Source organism: Pelophylax lessonae (genome assembly GCF_965119305.1).
Source record: "Pelophylax lessonae genome assembly, chromosome: 1".
NCBI lineage: Eukaryota > Metazoa > Chordata > Amphibia > Anura > Ranidae > Pelophylax > Pelophylax lessonae.
In genome coordinates, this window is record NC_138768.1 from 654,583,986 (window position 1) to 654,603,314 (window position 19,329).

The 19,329-nt window shown below is 46.9% G+C and overlaps 1 protein-coding gene across 1 annotated transcript in view; it reads left to right on the plus strand.

Annotated features, from left to right (window-relative positions):
- IL15 (interleukin 15) overlaps positions 1-19,329 on the plus strand; it is a 167,404-nt gene that overhangs the window by 144,492 nt on the left and 3,583 nt on the right. The window contains exon 7 of the mRNA XM_082248941.1: positions 2,663-2,815. Coding sequence (XP_082105067.1) covers positions 2,663-2,815 — 153 coding nt within the window. The remainder of the gene's footprint in view (positions 1-2,662; positions 2,816-19,329) is intronic.

The following is a 19,329-nucleotide window of genomic DNA, read 5'->3' on the forward strand; positions in this document are numbered from 1 at the left end:
AAAGGGAAATGAAAGAAGAAGAAGAAAAAAAAGATACTGGCTAAACTTAAAGGGGAACGCAACTGCAAAAAAGAAAAAGAAAAAAAGAGACGGTCCTCACGCAAAACTCTGCAAAACCACACATTTATATTTAAAGAGACAGAAACACTGCACATAATACCCCAAAGATCCACAGAAGGGGTTCCCGGCCTTATCAGTGCTTTGAGCGATCCAAGAACAGGGACTACATACGGGGGAGGCTGAACCCGGTGGAAGCTGCCAAAAGGCAGAGGTATGGACATACTGCTGTTCTTCACCAGTCAGGAAGGTATGAGGAAACAAAGGAGAATGATGGGACAGGGAGCTGGGCCTTTCTTTTATCCTAGTCACTGGTCCTGAGGGAGGAGTAGAGGCGGAGCTCTATCACTAGTATGCTGCCATGAAGACACCAGGAAAAAGTTTTGCCTTTAGTTATACTTTAATATATCTGCCTGTTTTAGTACAAATTGCAGTCCGTGCCATTTCTTCCTGATTTGGGAACTGTTTAGATGGGGGCAATCATGTTTAAAAGGATCATCATCAGTTGCAGATTTTTCAACCTAATAACATTAAACTCTGTAAGCAATATCAAGCACTTTTGGCACTTATGTGTGCTTATGATTGCTCATTCAGTAACCCCACATACCGCCTAATTAATAAATCAATTAATCACAGTACTCAAATATTGTTTTATGTAAAGGTCCATTCTAAGGGCACCTCCACGTTGCACCTGCATTGCATAGCACCACCATGCATGGTAACACACTCCTGATCCCAATGGGCTGCAGTGCATGCATTTTTGTGCACTGAAATGTGTTGCAGCATGCAATGGGCTGTAACTCAACACATGAAAAGATAGGGAATGCTGTATTTTTGCAGCAATCTGCAGTAGTACACATTATGTATTGTAGTGTGCCATTGTGTGTTGCAGCACAGGTGTGTTTTGATGGTGCTTAGGGTGCTATTTAAATTGAAAGGCATTGCAGTGTCCTAACCTTTGCATGCTACATTTTGGTAGTGTGAATGAGCCATTACAAGCCTATAAATCAAAGTCAACCACAGACTATGACTTGAACAATAGCTATTTAATTTTAAGGATTTTTTTACCAAGACACTCCTTTAACCACTTGCCGACTGCTCACTGAGTTGGTACTGCGGCAAAGTGGCTCGTTATCGTCCAGCGACGTAGACCTACGTCGCTGGATCCCGCCCCCTCTCGGCGGCGTGGGCGCACCACCGGAGGCTCGCTCCCGCTGTATTCAGACACAGTGGAAGTCGGGCCAGGGGAGGAGAGGCGGTGATCACCGCCGCTCTTCCCCGGTCGTCGGGGATCGAGTGAGGAGATCTCCTATGTGACAGACAGTGACAGATTACAGGATTCAGCATAGCTGAACCTGCAATCTGTGTCACACAATCCCCTCCCCCCAAACATGTCAGTAAGCATGAGGCATACATTTAACCCCTTGATCACCAATAAAGTTAACCCCTTCCCTGCCAGTGTCATTATTACAGTAACAGTGCATATTTATAGCACTGATTACTGTAGTAATGTCACTGGTACCCCCAAAAGTGTCAAAAATGTCAGTTAGGGGTCCAATCTGTCCGCCGCAATGTCGCAGTCCCACAAAAGAAATCGCAGATCGCCGCCATTACTAGTAAAAAAAGATAAACAATAAAAATGACAAATCTTTCCCGTAGTTAGTAAACGCGATAACGTTTGCGCAAACCAATCAAAATACGCTTATTGTGATTTTTTTTTTACCAAAAATATGTAGCAGAAAACAAATTGGCCTAAAATGTTAAAAAATTTTGATTTTTATTTTTTTTGAGAATGTTATATATCAGAATGTGAAAAATATTGTTTTTTTTTTTTCAAAATTGTTGCTCTGTTTTTCAAAAATTAAAAATCGCACAGGTGATCAAATACCACAAAAAGAGAGCTCTATTTGTGGGGAAAAAAAGAAAATAAATTTAATTTGGGTAAAGCATCGCACGACTGCGCACTTATCCGTTAAAATAACGCAGTGCCGAATCGCAAAATATAGCCTGGTCAGGGATGGGGTAAAATCTTTCGGTCTTAAAGCGGTTAAAAATAAGCTCATTGAGAATTTTTTTTGTCAAAGACATGTAGCTAAATACATTTTGGCCTAAATATATGACAAAAATTTAATATATTGGATATATTTTTAACTGTCAATGTGGAAAATGTAAATTTTTTCGCAAAATTTTCGCTCTTTTTTTATTAATATCGCAAAAAATGAAAAGCGCAGAGGTGATCAAATACTACCAAAAGGAAGCTCTGTTTGTGGGAAAAAAAGGACGTAAATTTAGTTTGGGTACAGTGTTGCATGACCGCGCAATTGTCAGTTAAAATTGTGCAGTACCAAGTTGCAAAAAGTGGCCTTGACGTAAAGCAGGAAAATCCTCCGGTGGTAAAGTGTTTAAAATAAACTTTTGGTCCATGTATAGAGCACTTGTAGTAGGGTATTTGTATTCATTTATTTACATTATTAAAACAAAAATTGTAGCACTGATCAAATCGAAAAGTAAATTTATGGCTTTAGTGTTTTATTACAGTTTTAGTGCTATTTATTGGTGTAGGAATCCTTTTTAATGTTAAAGGTTTATATTGTACTGTTTACAGGATACATGTAGAAATTCAATTCTGCATTGCTATGTTCAGGAACTTAAAACAGTTGTTGAAGAAATTACTCTAATAGGAGATGAGGATTTAGCCGACAAGATAAATGAACAGATCCATAATATAGAAACCAATGGCAATCTTATTTCTTTGGAGGTATGTATTGCAAAGACTGTTTTTTTTCGGTATATTACAAAATCTCCTGGAGCCAAAGACAATCTCTGTTTTCAATTGATGCACTTTGAATGTGGTAAAAAAAATTATGGAGATAAATAGCTAGGAAAAAGAAATAAATAAAATGTATGTAATATGTTGATGCAAGCGGCTTCCACACCCCAGTGGATCTCCACAGTCTCCTTGGCTTGTAGTGTAATGCCTCGTACACACGTGCAGATCGTCGGCCGAACGATCGGCTGTCTTTTGTCCCCGGGGTGTCGTGTCTGTTGAAAAGTGCAAAAGACTGCACAAGAATTTTGTCCGCCGACTACAGCCGACTGCAGAAGTGATGTCATGTGATGGTTAACTTTCCCTGTGTTTTTTCTTTTCTGAGCATGCCCAGTCTTGCAAATCTGCTGTCTGTCGGCCGAATTCTGTATTGACTGGCGAACAATCGGCCGCTCTGGTGTCGGCATACAAAAATTTTAATGCTTGCACGACAGATTCTTTTCGGCCGAAAGTGCGCTGTCGGCTGTCGGAAGCATCATACTAACGGCCGACAATCTGCACGTGTGTACGGGGCATAATACAACAAACATGTAAACTAAATCTGCTGACCAGACCTGTGCTTGTGATTACACCAGAAGGACCGAGATGAAGGGGCAATTGTACCCCTGACCTATATTGGAATAAAGGTGTATCTGAACCTTTTAGCAGTGGTATAGTACTTCAGTTTACTCTTTTTTCATTACATGTTTTTATTGCTGTCTTTGTCCCCTTTAGGGAGATTTACCTTCTCTGTTTGTCCTATTTACTGTTATCATCAAAAGTAAAAGTGAAAAAATATCACAACTTTCTGTTTCGTTCATTGACAGACACATCTTTTCATTTTTTTTTTTTAAATCAAAACAACTTTATTGCGTACTGAAACAAAACAGGAGATATACAACAAGAAATGGCTGCGAAATAAACAATATAGAACAAACCAGTCCGTAAATCTTGACAGTTAATGCCAGCTCACGAGAGTACATAGCAATTAGCAGAACAATGTACACAGATAAGCGACAAATTGACACACAATGCATTAGGAATTACGATGTACAAGTAGTGGAAGAATTTAGCCATTTATCCCACACCTTATGGTATTTCCCCGGGCAACCTCTGTTAACGTAAATAAGTTTCTTATAGGGGAGAGTGCTATTGATCTCGCTAATCCACGCCGCCAAGGAAGGCACCGCCTGTTGGATCCAATTCCTGGCCAGCAATTTACGGGCCTGGAACAGGGTCTCCTGCAAGAACTGAGCCACGTGCTTGTTAATCTCAACATCTGGAAGGAGCCCCAGTAAACACATTCTAGGGTCGAGTGTCACAGGCGCGCCCATCTGATCGTGGAGGAACTGGACCACTTGGGCCCAGAACCCGCGTACGCGTGGACATTGCCACAGCAGATGGTCGAATGTGCCAGTCGACAGCAGACACTTGGGGCAATGAGACGCCTGGGTAGGTCGAAATTTAGCCATACGTACAGGGGTAAGGTATGCACGGTGAAGGATACATACATGAGTAAAGCGATCTGACATTTTAGGGGAAGCACACTTAGCGCCCATCAGTATATCCTCCCAGTCCTCATCCAGGACCTCTCCCAACAAAGGTTCCCATTTGGGTTTCAACGCATACGCGGTCTTGGTGGCCGCGGGCGTAAGCAACATCTCGTACAGAAGGGCAATCAGCTTACAGTGGTCCGCACCCATGAGGACCCTAGTCAAGTCTAAGGGTTCCACCATCGGACAGTCCACCGAGAACTGGGCCCGCAGCGCGTGATCGAGCTGCATGTATCGGAAGTACATATGGGATGGGAGGGCAAACTCCTGCTTAAGTTGGCTGTATGTCTTCACTGCTCCTCGGTGCAATACGTGGGAGAGCAGGAAGACACCTCTAGAGATCCAGACACTGGGATCAGGTATCTGTAGAAGTTCTGGTAGAAATTTATTAAACCACAGCGGCGTATCAGCGTGCAAGGCCTCACAGCCCATCTTCTGCATCGCCAGGTCCCAGACACGTCTATAGTTATGCAAGAGACTCCCACGCGGGGAGGACCTGTGGCATCCCTGCACCCCCCGAAGGAGGTCACAGAATGGGTGGGGAACCGGGAAGCCAGAGTCCGCACAGACCAAGAGACGGCACCTCAGATTGTCCTGTTTGTCCAAGTGGTAGAAATGGGATAGCTGAGCCGCCAAATAATACAGGGGAAGATCGGGGACCGCGAGACCGCCCAACGAGATCGGGAGGTGGATCGTACGCGACGACAATTTGCGCCTCGCCGATCCCCAGATAAACGAGTTCCAGAGGGCCTCGAGGACCTTAAAGTAGCGAAGCGGTATATAGACCGGGCAATGCCACATAACATACAATATTTTAGGGAGCAGAATCATCTTGAGGAGACCTATCCGCCCCATCACCCCCAGCGGGAGCTTAGCCCACGCCTGAAGTTTAGCCTTGAACAGGGATACAACCGGTTCAATATTGAGGGAGACGTAGTCCGAAAGATCCCGAGATATATGTACACCCAGGTATTTAATCGCGCTGACACGTCGAAGGGGTAATGAGGCCTGGGCAAAGGTAGGGGGAGAGACATCCATGGGGAGAATCTGGGACTTGTCCCAATTGATACGTAGGCCAGAGAACTTGCCGAAGTGCTCGATGACCTGCAGGGCCGAAGCCAGGGAAGGACCAGCATCCGATAAGTACAGGAGCATATCGTCAGCATACAGACTAACCGTCTCCACCAGTGGACCAGCACGAAGCCCCTCAATACCCGGATGGGATCGAAGAGCCTCCGCCAATGGTTCCACCGCCAAGGCATAGAGTAGAGGAGAGATAGGGCACCCCTGACGGGTGCCTCTCGAGAGAGGAAACACGTCCGAGGTCCAGCCATTCGCCAGAACTCGTGCCCGAGGGGCATCGTAGAGGATAGTCAGCCACCTGATGAATTGCGGGCCAAAGCCAAAGATACGTAGACAATGCCATAGGTAATTCCATTCGACAGAATCAAAGGCCTTGGCCGCGTCAAGTGAGACTACCACCCGAGCCCCCAGCTGAGCATGCGAGGCCTGCAAATTCATAAAGAGGCGTCTAGTGTTATAGGCAGTGTTTTTTGTAGGCATGAAGCCCGTCTGATCAGGGTGTATCAGCGTCAGGATAACCTTATTTAGACGAATGGTCAAAACTTTAGCAAGGATTTTCACATCAGTCTGTAAGAGGGAAATGGGTCTATACGACTCAGGTTGGAGAGGGTCCTTTCCAGGCTTCGGGAGCAAAACGATGAGGGCCTCGCGCATAGAGTCAGGAAGGGCAGCGTCCTTGAAAATAGATCGATAAAGGGTCACCAACCTAGGAACAAGGGTAGACGAAAATTGTGCATAGAATTCCACAGGGAGCCCGTCCACGCCCGGAGCTTTGCAACGAGCGAAACTAGCAATAGCCGCCTGCACCTCCTCGGCGGAGATAAGGGCCTCAAGGGCCTCCACCTGAGCCGCCGACAACTGAGGGAGGGACAGGTCAGCCAGCAGCCCATCCAGCTCGGGGGCCTCATACGCCACCTTAGAGGAATAGGTGTCACGAAAAAACAACGCAAACATGCCGGCAACCTTGGCAGCGTCAGTAACTAGGGATCCGTCCGGACCCGCTAGGGAAATGACCACCGGAGGGCGGGCATCCAGGTGTGCCAAGTGTGCCAAAAGCCTACCCGGGCGTTCTCCCTGTTTGAATATCCGCTGCTTGGCGAAAAATAATTTATGCCTAGCCCTCTCGTAACTAAGCTGTTCGGCCACCCGCGTCTGCAATTTAAGGCCAGCGAGCGCATCCGGAGTCGGTGCAAGAGCATACTGATCCTCCATAGAGACCAAGTCCTCCAGCACCTGGGCGTACGAAGCTCTAGAGTGACGTTTGAAAGTGGTAATGGCATGGGAAAGTTTCAGCCTCACATGGGATTTGAACGCATCCCACACCGTCAGGACATCCGAGGTACCGTCATTAGTCGCGAAGAACGAGTCCCACTCAGCGTCTAGAGATTCAGTGTCTGGGATTAGGCCGAGCCAGAACGGATTAAGCCGCCAGTTACTGCGCGGTGGCCGGGACAAAACATCCAGGACCACCCAGTAAGGGGCGTGGTCAGACAGGATACGCGGGCAAAAGCCCGCTGCCTGTAGCTGAGGAGCAAGCTGTGGGGAAATAAAGATGTAATCAATGCGAGACATGGTGGTATGAGCCGCCGAGAAGCAGGAGTAAGCCCTCTTAGTAGGATACAGGTGGCGCCAGGTGTCAATCAGCGAGAACTGTGACATTACCCGACCAAAACGGGTCAGACCACTCGAAGGCCGGGCAGGGGGAGCTGAACTCACCCTATCCAGCTCGGGGTCAATGGTCATATTAAAATCACCCAGCCATATAACAGGCACAGAAGGGTGGCGTGCAATAAAGTCTAAACCGGCCCCTAGGATAGCCCCAGTAAATGGGGGGGGGCACATAGTAGGCCAACAACAAAATAGGAGAACCCGCCAGTGTAGCATGTAGAAGAACATAACGACCCTGAGGGTCGGTCTCCACCGAACAAATAGCAAAGGGGAGGGACTTAGCAACAAGTACTGAGACTCCACGGGAGTAGGAACTGTACGTGGCATAATATGTCCAACCCATCCAGGGCTTCCGTAGAGCGCGAACCAGGGAGCCAGTGGCATGGATTTCAGTTAAAACAGCAATATCCGCAGCTTGGGCCTTCAAAAAAGTAAAGAGAGCCGTACGTTTAATTTTGTCCCTAGTGCCACGAACATTCCAAACTAGCAATTTCAACGGGGCCATGGAGGTAGGTGAAAAAATGGCACCAGGATATAGGATGTCAGTGGAGACCGAGCCTGCAGAGAGGTACAGACGGAGACATGGCAAGAAAACATAGAAAAATGGCAGCATCGCAACATCATAATGAACAGCACACAATAAACATTCTGTAAATAAACAACCCTAACCCACCCAGCTCTACACCAACCCCAACTTGTGCGAGCATACATCCCCGAACAGGAAAACCCAACAGTACCCATATTGAAGCAGAAGGAGCACCAGCTGCAGCGGAGACCCCGGAGGGGCCCGCACACAAACAGCCAGGGCACCAGACATAGCATAGCGATAAACACAAGCATAGTTGCAGCATGGGCACAGCGTAACAAGGGGGCAAACATTCTCTGAAGAACGAAAGAGTTCCTGTAGTAGCGCCAGCAAGCAACCCCCACAAGACAGGACATCTGGGGGGCCGAGCTGGCGGAGCAAAACGAAGGGAGAGCACACGGCAGTCTGTAAAAATTTTTTCAACGTTGCATATGGTGAGTAAACGGTGTCCAGAACAGGGGGAAACGGAAAAACAAGGGGGGGGGGACAGGGTGTCACAAAAGAGAGCAGATCCGCAGCAGTTCCTCACGTCTGGAACAGGGATGGATGGAGCAGGGGATCAGGGTCAACAGTGACGGAGAGGCGATGTAAAGTTCAGGTGACTCATAGGGCAAACATGGGCAGCAAGGTGGGCACAGCAGGTATGGTGACTGTGGGCAAGAGTGTACTCACGCACTAGGCAGGTCTCAGTCTGTCCAACCATGCCACAGCCTCCTCAGGATCCTCGAAAAAATGCACCCGGTCCTCGCCCACCACATGGAGCCTGGCCGGGAACAACATAGCGTACTTCAGGTTTTGGGCGCGTAGCCTCCGCTTGATATCAGTAAACTTGCCTCTGCGATGCTGGACCTCTGCGGAAAAGTCCGGGAATGCGAGCACCTGGCTGTTGAGGTGGGGAATGTTGCCCTTGTCCCGGGCCAAACGTAAGATGGCATCCCGGTCCCGGTAGTTGAGATATTTAGCAATGAACACCCTGGCGGGCGCTCCCGGGGGTGGCGGTTTGGATGGCACCCGATGAGCCCATTCGACCACGAAGGATTGAGAGAAGGCGTCCCGGCCATAGGTGGTCACCAGGAGATCCTCAAGGAACGTGGCAGGAGAGGCCCCCTCAGCACCCTCAGGCAGGCCCACGAAGCGCAAGTTGTTTCGGCGCATACGATTCTCCAGATTGTCCTGCTTAGAGAGCAACTGGGAGATATGGCTTTCAGCCTGGTCGGAGGAGGCCTGCAGGGGGGGGACCGCATCCTCCACGCGGCCCAAGCGGTGCTCGGTTTCGGACACCCGGTCTCCGACTTCTGCCGGGGGGGAGACATACCGCCTCGTGATCCGGGAACAGGTAGGAGTCAGGAATAGGTGAGTTCTGGACTCAGCGATGGATCAGGATCGTGAAATCAGGATATTGCCGGAGGAGCTCTCGTGCAATGCGACCTACTCCATTGCTCTTCAGGCCACGCCCCACATCTTTTCATTTTACATGGAATTTTTTTCCTCTTTTTTATTATTTTGTTCCTGTGAGAACTACAATCAAGTGCCGGACTGGGCGACTAACTGGATAATATAGATCACAGGTGTCAAACACAAGGCCCGTGGGCCAAATGCGCCCCCCTAGGCCATTTCATGTGGCCCTCACACCTCTCTTGCAACTGCAGCACCCCACTTGTCGCTGCTCCCACCTTGTCTCAGTAGTCGGCAACGAAGAGGACAGAACTCCTTTGCCAGATCCTGCACTCCTCTGTGCAGCTGCAGAAAGGCTCGTTTTTGACCACCCCCCCCTTCTCAGCAATCCGCAGCAGAGAGGAGGGCAGAACCCCTCCTACAGATCCTGCACCTCTCTGTACAGCTGCAACACCATCTTGCCTCTGCCTTTCCTGGTCTCAGCATTCAGTAGACTCTGGGAGCTGACTCCAGCCCTCCTCTGGTTCTCTTCCAGGCCCTGCACTTCTTCCCAGATCCACCCGCATCTTCTTCCTGGCAGCAGCACAAGGTAAGGGGGTGAATTGTGATGTAAGGAAGGGTGGGTGACTTGACTTCTGATGGTGGGGGCCTCTTGTCATCTCATGTAAGGGTGTAAGGGGGCGTGGGGTGCTCTGGATATCTAATCTTACAGATATAACCGACCCCTGAAGGGGCAACCATAATGCTGATGCGACCCACGATTAAGTTGAGTTAGACAACCCTGATATAGATCCTCAGGGTCCCCCCAGTCCAGCCAGCAAGCGTGTGCTGACTGCAGCTCCGCGCTAGTTGGGCCGTGACATAGCCCCACTGGACAGGGGCTGGCCTGTGAGTTAAATGTCTCATGAGGACACATAAGAACTGGCTTCGGCCTGAGTTGCAGCGTTTCCTCCTGGCCGACAGCACCCACATTATGATGGTGCGGTGTCCTGTCCGGAACGGTGCCCACCCTGTTCCTGGTGTGGTAGCTGTCCCCTCACTACCCCTGGAGGGTTTTGGGGTGGACGTGGGCCCCTCCCTGGGATGGTCGGACCCCCCCAGTTCCCCTCCCTTCCCCCCAGCCTGGGTGAGGTAATGAGCTTGCTTTTCCACATGCTGTTAAAGGGGGTTGGTTGTAGTGGCTGCTGATTGTTTTTCCCGGGTGCGCAAGGGGGGAGTTGAGCAGGGTTCCCTGCCACCTGGGGGTTGGGGACTAGGGCAGGGATGTCCTCTGGGCTCCCTGCGGCGGTTATTGGGCTGGGGGAGTGGATGTTTTTTCCATCCGTGGGTACGCGCCTCACGCGGCCGGATCCACCCAAAAATTTAGGCCGTGGCTTTGGAGCCTACTCGTTGGAACCTATGTGAAGTGGCCCCTGTGAGGATAGCTGAAGCCACTGCCTCCTGTTTGGGCATCCACCTTCTCTTCCACTGCCCTGTGTGGTTGTCTCCACTGGGGCTCATGTCCTGCTGGCTGGGCGCCCTCACAAATTTAGGCTACGGCCAACTAGGCCATGCGGCCGAGTCGGGGGCCGCCATTGGGGGGCGGCCCTAGTGCGTTTACCTGAAGCCCCACTCTTCCTTTGGGCATCTGCTGGGCTGAGGATCTGTGCAATTGCAGCTGGGTCCCCACAATAATTTAGGCCTTGTGGGCCATATGGTCAGCTTGGCACCTCCCTTGGACTGGGTGTCACTGTGGGTGCGCTTCATTTTTAATGACCATCTTGACGCCATTATTGTGTGGGGCACCTGCCTTGTTTTAGTGAGGGTGCTTCGCCTGTGCGTCCGCGTCATGACGGGCGGCCCCCTTTTAAGGGGGCTATGTCTTATTATGTCCTCTATGGAGGGCTCGAAGGGCGAGCTCCTTGGGCGACCCCCTTTTTTGCGGGGTCTAATAGGTGGTCCATTTGTGGACCCTTGGCCGGCGTCTCCTTGGCGGGATTGTCGTCGGCGCCCTCTCCTGATTGTTATGTTTTCAGGGTGAGCTCAGTATATAGCAACACTACTGGGTCTGCGTCCATGCACCCTGAGTGCTCAGATAGTGGGGATGATTTTTCTGCTCATCTCGCCCCCCCTAAATAGGCGCTGGTGGATGCACTGTTTGTGTCAGTGCGTGAAACTTTAAAAATGGAGGTTGCGGCTGATGCCACGTCAGAGGCACCGGTTCCTTTTGGCACCCACAGGTCCTCCAAAGAGGGTGTTTCTCTTTCCGCTTACCTTGACAATGTTGTCACAAAACAGTGGGCTTGTCCAAAACACAGTGGTAGCTAGGCATTTTTTGCTTGCTGAATTCTTATGAGGATTTATTGCATAAAAGGTGGACAGTCCCACCTGCAGTGGACTCGCTGGTTTCCAGGTCAAATTGAGTTACCTTCATCCCGGTTGAGGAGTCCCAGACCTTTACAGGACCAGCTAATATGAGGGCGGATGCTCTGGCCTGCCATATGTGCACTGTGGCTGGTTTGGCAATTAGGCCGGCAATTACTATTGCCCTGGTGTCGCAAACTCTGACCGAGTGGGCTAAGCTTTTACACCAGGACCTGGAGGGAGAATAGTTTCCCCCTGTCTGGTTGGTCCAGGGGCTACAGTTTGTCTGTGATGCCTCTTTGGATGCGGTTCCTACTACTTCTTAGAAGGCCTTACCTGATCTCCCTCTTGTAGAGGATCACCTGTTTGGCGCTTCCTTGGATGACATCGTTAAGGGTCTCATGGGGGGAAGAGTACTCTTCTTCCGCAGACTACCAAGGGCAACGAGCCCTGTTGTAGACGTGAGCCATTCTCCTTGGCTCCTAAGCAGCCTCTTAGTCTCTCAGGATCTCGAGACAAGGGATCAAAAGTCAGGGCCTCCACCAGAGGTTCCAAGAGGACCTGGTCTTCCAGACCTACAGGCAAGGCTGCCTCTGCATGAAGAGCGCCCTCACCCGTATCTGGGGTTGGGGGACGTCTTCGCTGGTTTCCAGATCAATGGACCTCCCTGGTACAGGACAAGTGGGTCCACGAAGTTATTCAGTCAGGCTACGAGATCGAGTTTGGCCTTGTCCTCCAGAAAGGTTTTTTTCCCTTACAACTTGCACTTGTCCCCAGATTACTTACGGGGTCTCTTTGGGGCAGTGCAAGACTTGTTATTTCAAGGGGTGATTGTTCTGGTTCCGACTTCGGAACATTATCAAGGGATTTTTACTCAAACCTCTTTACAGTCCCCAGGAAGAAAGGCAAGGTATGTCCAATTCTGGACCTCAAGGTGCTAAGCTGCTTTGGGGGAGCACAGAAGTTCAGCAGCAGAGTCCATTCACATGGTAGTGGCGTCCCTACATCAGGGGATTTCTTCTTGCTTCTTTTGACATCAAGAATGCCTACCTGCACATTCAAATATGTGCTAGTCGCCAGCGCTTTCTCCGTTTTGCGCCAAGGAGCAAAATGAGTTTGTGATGCTTACCTTTGGTCTCACCTCGGGTGTTCACAGGAGTGTATTCCCCGGGGCTGGCATTGTTTGAGTCAGCGGGGGATCGCAGTACTGGGGTACCTGGATGATCTTCTTCTGCGAGCGGAGTCTCCGACTGCTCTGATGGACTACTGGAGATTGCTCTGCAAACTCTGAGGGAGTTCAGTGGGATCTGAGGCAGTCTGCTTTGGTACTGTCCACAAAAAATGGCCTATATGGGTCTGACTATGGTCTCGTCCTCAACCAGAGTGTTTCTTCCTCGGGAAAAACTACAGACATTGCAGGAGGCAATTCAGCTTCTCTTGTTCAGCAGACAGTCATCCCTCTGGGCTTGTATGCGCGTGCTGAGCCTGATGGTGTTCATCCTAGAGGCGGTCTGTTTGCACAGTTCCACACAAAATCTCTGCTAAAGAGATTCTGGTGAAATGGGTCAGGGTCTGCGGTCTCTGGAGGTGGCTTTGCTCTCTGGCGCTTCAACAGGGAAAATCCTTCTCCTCCTGTACTGGATGGTTGTCTCCACGGATGACAGTCTGTCTGGGTGGGAAGGCGTACTCAGCACAGGCGTGCTCAGGGGGGTCTGGACTTTGGCAGAGCCCAGATGGCTGATTAGTGTACTGGAACTCCGAGCGATCAGACTTTGTCAGGCTCATTGGGCAATCGTCTTCAGGGGTGTCCGGTACGAATTTATTCAGACAATGCCAAGGCCGTGGTCTATGTCAATAACCAAGGGGGCACAAGAAGTAAGTGTCCTGGCAGCTCGGTAAGTAGCCAGCATTCTAAAGTGGGCTGACTGATTCATTCCAACCCTCTCAAACTTCTGCCACAACTCCTGTGCAGGATTCAGGCAGAAGGGATTCCGGTCATTCTAGTGGCTCCAGACTTGCCTCATCGGTCTTGGTATGTCGATCTGGTACGGCTGGTGGCCGATGCTCCTTGGGGACTTCCTCCCAGGGAGGATCTGCTGTCCCAAGGACCAATCTTCCATCCTGCTTTACAGTCGCTGGCTTTAACAGCTTGACTGTTTAATGCCAGCTGCTGAAGGTTGGAGGTATGTTTGAATTGGGGATTCCTACACTATTAAAAGCTAGGAAATTTGCCTCTAGGAAGATCTATGAAGACGTACATTGTGTGGTGTACGTCTCTTGGGGTTCATCCCCTCTCCTTCTCAGTGGATCGGATCTTAACCTTCGTTCAACGGGGGAGTTGAACAAAAATTGGCCTTGAGTACCATCAAGGTCCAGGTATCGGGTTTTAAGGGTTCTTTTTCCAACGACCTTTGGCCACACACTCCCTGGTGCGTACCTTTTCTTCAGGGTGTCCGACATTTGGTTCCTTCATTGCGGGCTCCATTGCCGCCCTGGAATCTTAATGTGGTGCTTTCAGCTCTACTGAATCTTCTCTTTGAAAATATTCGGAAAGTTTCCCTACTTACACTACCCCAGAAGGTGGCCTTCTTTTGTGGCTATCATCTCTGCATGCAGGGTGTCAGAACTGATGGCGTTATCCTGTCATTCACCTTATGGTGCTTCACAAGGATAAGGTGGTGCTTTGCCTCTGTCCATCATTCCTTCCTAAGGTGGACTCTGACTATCATTTGAATGAAGACATTGTGTTGCCTTCCCTGTGTCCCAGGCCTAAACATCTGAAGGAAGTTGCCTTGCATGTCTTGGATGTGGTCTGGCAATTAGGGTGTACCTGGCAGCTACGGAGTCTTTTAGGAAGTCAGACTGTCTATTTGGGCTCACGGACGGACCTCACAAAGGATTTTTCCTCTTCTTCTGCGACCATTTCCAGGTGGCTCGGCTTTGATGACCTATACTACATATCTGGATTCTGTGCATTGTCTAATATTCCCACTAGGAATATTTTTAACTTGTATTGTGTTGTCTTATGTATATGATCTTTTATCTCTTTTTGGATTTTATAAAACAATTTTTTATACTATTGTAAGCATTCCTCCTTTTGAGGCCTTCAAAATACAATTTTTTCTTTTTTCTTTTTCCATTTATGAATCAGACAGACGGTGGTTCAGGCCTATTGCATCAGGGGTCAGGTTCCTCCTTTCCCTTTTTAGGCGCACTCTACTAGGGTGCGTAGTGTCTCCTGGGCTTTCTGTCTTCAAACTTCAGTGATGCAAATTTTGCAAGGCAGCCACCTGGTCGTCGGTGCACATGTTTTCAAAGTTTTTTGTAAAGTGGTTGTGTTGGCATCTGTGAATGCTTCTTTTGGCCGCAAGGTTTGGCTGGCTGCTGTTTAGAGGACCTGGTCCTCTTTGAGGGTGTATTGTTTTTCAGGTGAGCTCCAGTTGTTTATGGTTGAGCTCTATGTTAGCTGGTTGGCTATGGTTAACCTTGGGAATTTTTTTCTGATGTTTTCCCACCCCTCTTGTTTAACACTGCTTTGGGACATCCCAATGGTTAAGAAGAATTAGGAGCTGTGTCTGTCAATGAACGAAAGAGAAAATGGGATTTTTGACTTACTATAAAATCCATTTCTCTGATGTACATTGATGGACACAGCACCCACCCTCTGTGGAGTTGGCTTTCTTGTGACACTGCTTGTAACAAAACTGAGTGCCTATAGCTGAGAATGGGTGTATACCCCCTGGGACTGCCCATAGGCGTAGTCAAACTTTTTCCTGCCTAGTGTCCTACTCCTGTAGGGGGCAGTATAACCCAATGGTAAGAAGAATCAGGAGCTGTGTCCATCAATGAACATCAGAGAAATGGATTTTACGGTGAGTCAAAAATCCCATTTTTGGTTGCCACCAGAACGGAAATATATGGGAGGTTTTCCAAATGGAACACTAGTTCTGGTGGCATCAAAATATTCCCTAATTTTGGACGTATTTCTTAATTTTCTGCTTTGGCTGTGGGACAAGAAGTAAAGGGTAGTCTCCAAAATTGGATATAGATGGACAAAAAAAAAAAAAAAAAACAGTTATAACCCTCCCCTACTCCATCCAAAATGAAGAAAGTTTTGCCTTTAGTTCTACTTCAATATACACTACTGATACTTGTTGAAAGCACATGGCCTCCTCCCATGATGCAGTATTCAGGCCAAGCAACAGCCAATCACTAGGCCTGAACACTATCACATGACAGAGGGGGTCACCCTCTCTCATTGTTAAGGCTTCGACACTAAGGCTGGCAGTACACTGATTTTTTGGATATTGTTATTGAATCGATCACAGAGTATGCAAAAATACAAGAACACAAAGCATACATAAAGATTAGGTTATTCAGAAGGTGTCAGTTTAAAATCATGGTAAATAAACAACATTTGAGGTAGAGAAAAGGCACAAAGCCACCAAGTTGAACTATCATTGGAATGGGTACAAGCAATCTATGAGTTAAAGACACAAGGTATTCATAAACAAAAACTCAAAAAATCGCATTCCAGTGGTTGAGGATAAGAGATAGAGAGGAGATGTAGAAAAGAAAGAAAGTAGGGAAAGAAAGAGAGGCCGACCACTCCAAGGTAGATTTAGGTAGATTTCTCTTACAACCTTTGACCAGCTTATGCCCATACATTGCTGGAGAGGTGATTATCACTGGGTTGGGGGAGGGAAACCTTTATGCAGACATTTCCACTTTGCCCCAACTTCGCAAACTGGCATGTCTCATTAAAGCGCAACTGAAGTTTTAAAAACATCTTTGCATAAATTACCCACTTTCATATTAATATTTTGCTGCTCAGTGGCCTTCCTGTTTAAATCTTTCAGCTATAAGCTCTATTCTGTTGTTTCTTCTGGCTCACATGCCCCCCAACTATTTGGCATCTCTGAGATGCTGCATTGACCTGTTCCCACTTGTGTTCCCCTTGTGATGTGCGCACATGTATGGACATAAGCTGGTCAAAGGTTGTAAGAGAAATCTACCTAAACTAAAGAAGGTGCTGGCCCTATTGTAGGGGGAAAGAAGTAACTGCTGCTTGCTGTGAGTATGGAGCTCAATGAGGATTTATTTGGGGTTTGTATATATTTTGGCAAAGCACATTTTAAATTGGAAAGGCTTTAATGGTTACTGGTGGGCTACAGTTCTATTTTAGATTTAAATATTATCAGAAAAGGCAGACTACTATGGAATTGTGTGCTTATTTATATTTGATAGGTGGAGTTTAGCTTTTTGAACCCTTTGTTTTTCCCATTGAAGGCAAAGTCACTGGTTTGTGGGGTGCGCTAAACAACAAATAAATAATGAATATATAACATATATCTATATGTGAACCAAATCAACAAAAGTAAATATATATAACATATATCAATCTGTGAAGCCAATTAATAATACAAATCAATTGGTGCATAAACATAAAAGTTCATAAGTGTCCATAAATATGGTGCAGGTGAGTAGAATTGTATTCTATCCAAATAATACGTGTATCCACCATCGAGTGAAATTCATCCTTACCAAACGGAAATAAATAAGGTGCAACTATATTTTCTTGTGCTGAAAAAATATCCAATCTCCTTGTGAACAAACACCACGTGTAAATCACCAAGAATTAGCCTCTTACCAGATGGTAATAGGTATGCACTTGTTCAGTGAAACCACCGCCTTGCTTCCTCTTTAAAATCCTGACGTGGGATGTAGAACCGCTCTACCTTTCTTTCTCCACTAGATGGCAACGAGTACCAGCAAGAAACACAGCCTCCTCCTTCTTCACAAGCTCACAAAACCACCGTGTATTAAAGGAAAAAGGAGGACTAATAGTGTATTACCCTTGAGATTTATTCAAAAAACAGTTGATATTGCGCTTAGAATTAGATGTCTTGTATTCAGCATAAACATAGGCATACGAATTCCTGCAAAGGCTTGCGGCCGGCTGCAGCACGGACCGCAAGTTGTGTGTGACGTGTGCGCCTCCTAATCTGACCGGTTTCTTCCCATAGGACTTCTACTGAGACAGGAGTCCTGTCTCAGTAGAAGTCCTATGGGAAGAAACCGGTCAGATTAGGAGGCGCACACGTCACACACAACTTGCGGTCTGTGCTGCAGCCGGCCGCAAGCCTTTGCAGGAATTCGTATGCCTATGTTTATGCTGAATACAAGACATCTAATTGTAAGTGCAATATCAACTGTTTTTTGAATAAATCTCAAGGGTAATACACTATTAGTCCTCCTTTTTCCTTTAACCGCTTCCATACAGAGCAGTTAGACCCCCTTCCTGCCCAGACCAATTTTCAGCTTTCAGCACTCTCACACTTTGAATGACAATTGCTCAGTCATGCTACACTGTAACCAAACAAAATGTTTATCATTTTTTTCACACAAATAGAGCTTTCTTTTGGTGGTATTTGATCACAACTGGGGTTTCTTTTTTTCGTGATATAAGCAAAAAAAGAGCAAAAATTTTGCAAAAAAAACACTTTTTTTTAGTTTCTATTATAAAATTTTGCAAAAAATTAATTTTTCTTCATACATTTGGGCCAAAATTTATACTGCTACATATCTCTGGTAAAATTAACCCAAATTAGTGTATATTATTTAGTCTGTGTGAAAGTTATTGAGTCTAGAAACTATGGTACCAATTACTGAAAATTTATCACACCAGATGTACTGATGGCCTATCTCCATTCTTGAGGCCCTGAAATGTCAGGACAGTACAAATACCCCCCAAATGACCCCTTTTTGTAAAGTAGACAGCCCAAGGTATTTAGTAAGAGGCATGGTGAGTTTTTTGAAGTTATAATTTTTTCCCACAATTCTTGGGAAAATGAAGAAAACATTTTTTTTCTTTTTTTTTCCCAAAACGTTGTCAATTTATAAGCTATTTCTAACACATAGCATGTACACAGCAAAAATGACACCCCAAAATTCATTCTGCTACTCCTTCTGAGTATGGTGATACCACATGTGTGAGACTTTTACACAGCCTGGCTACAAAAAGAGACTCCACGTCCAAGTAGCACCATAAGGCGTTTTAGGAGCATAAATACACATAAAACTTTCTTACTACCTATCACACTTTTCAAGGCCCTAGAGCACCAATACAATGGAAAAGTCCACAAAATGACCCCATTTTGGAAAGCAAACACTCCAACGTATATTCTATGAGGCATTATGGGTCCTTTGAACATGTCATTTTTTTCCACAAGTTTTTGGAAAATGTGGGAAAAAAATAAAAACTTTTTTTTTTACACAAAGTTGTAAATTTATAGAATATTCCTAACACATAGCATGTACATAGCAAAAATGACACCCCAAAATACATTCTGCCACTCCTCCTGAGTATGGCAATACCACATGTGTGAGACTTTTTCACAGCCTAGCCATATAGAGGGGCCTAAACATCCAAGGAGCATCATCATGCATCCTAGCCACTTGCCTAGGCCTATTTTTGACATTTGGTGTTTACAAGCTAAAATCAGTTGTTTTTGCTAGAAAACTACTTAGAACCCCAAACATTATATATTTTTTTTTAGCAGAGACCCTAGAGAATAAAATGGAGATTATTGCAATATTTTTTATCACACCGTATTTGCGCAGCGGTCTTCCAAACGCAATTTTTTGGGAAAAAAATCACTTTTTTTAATTAAAAAATAAGAAAACAGTAAAGTTAGCCCAATTGTTTTCCATAATGTGAAAGATAATGTTACGCCGAGTAAATAGATACCCAACATGTCATGCTTCAAAATTGCGCACGCTCACAGAATGGTGACAAACTTTGGTACTTAAAAATACCCATAGGCGACATTTTAAAA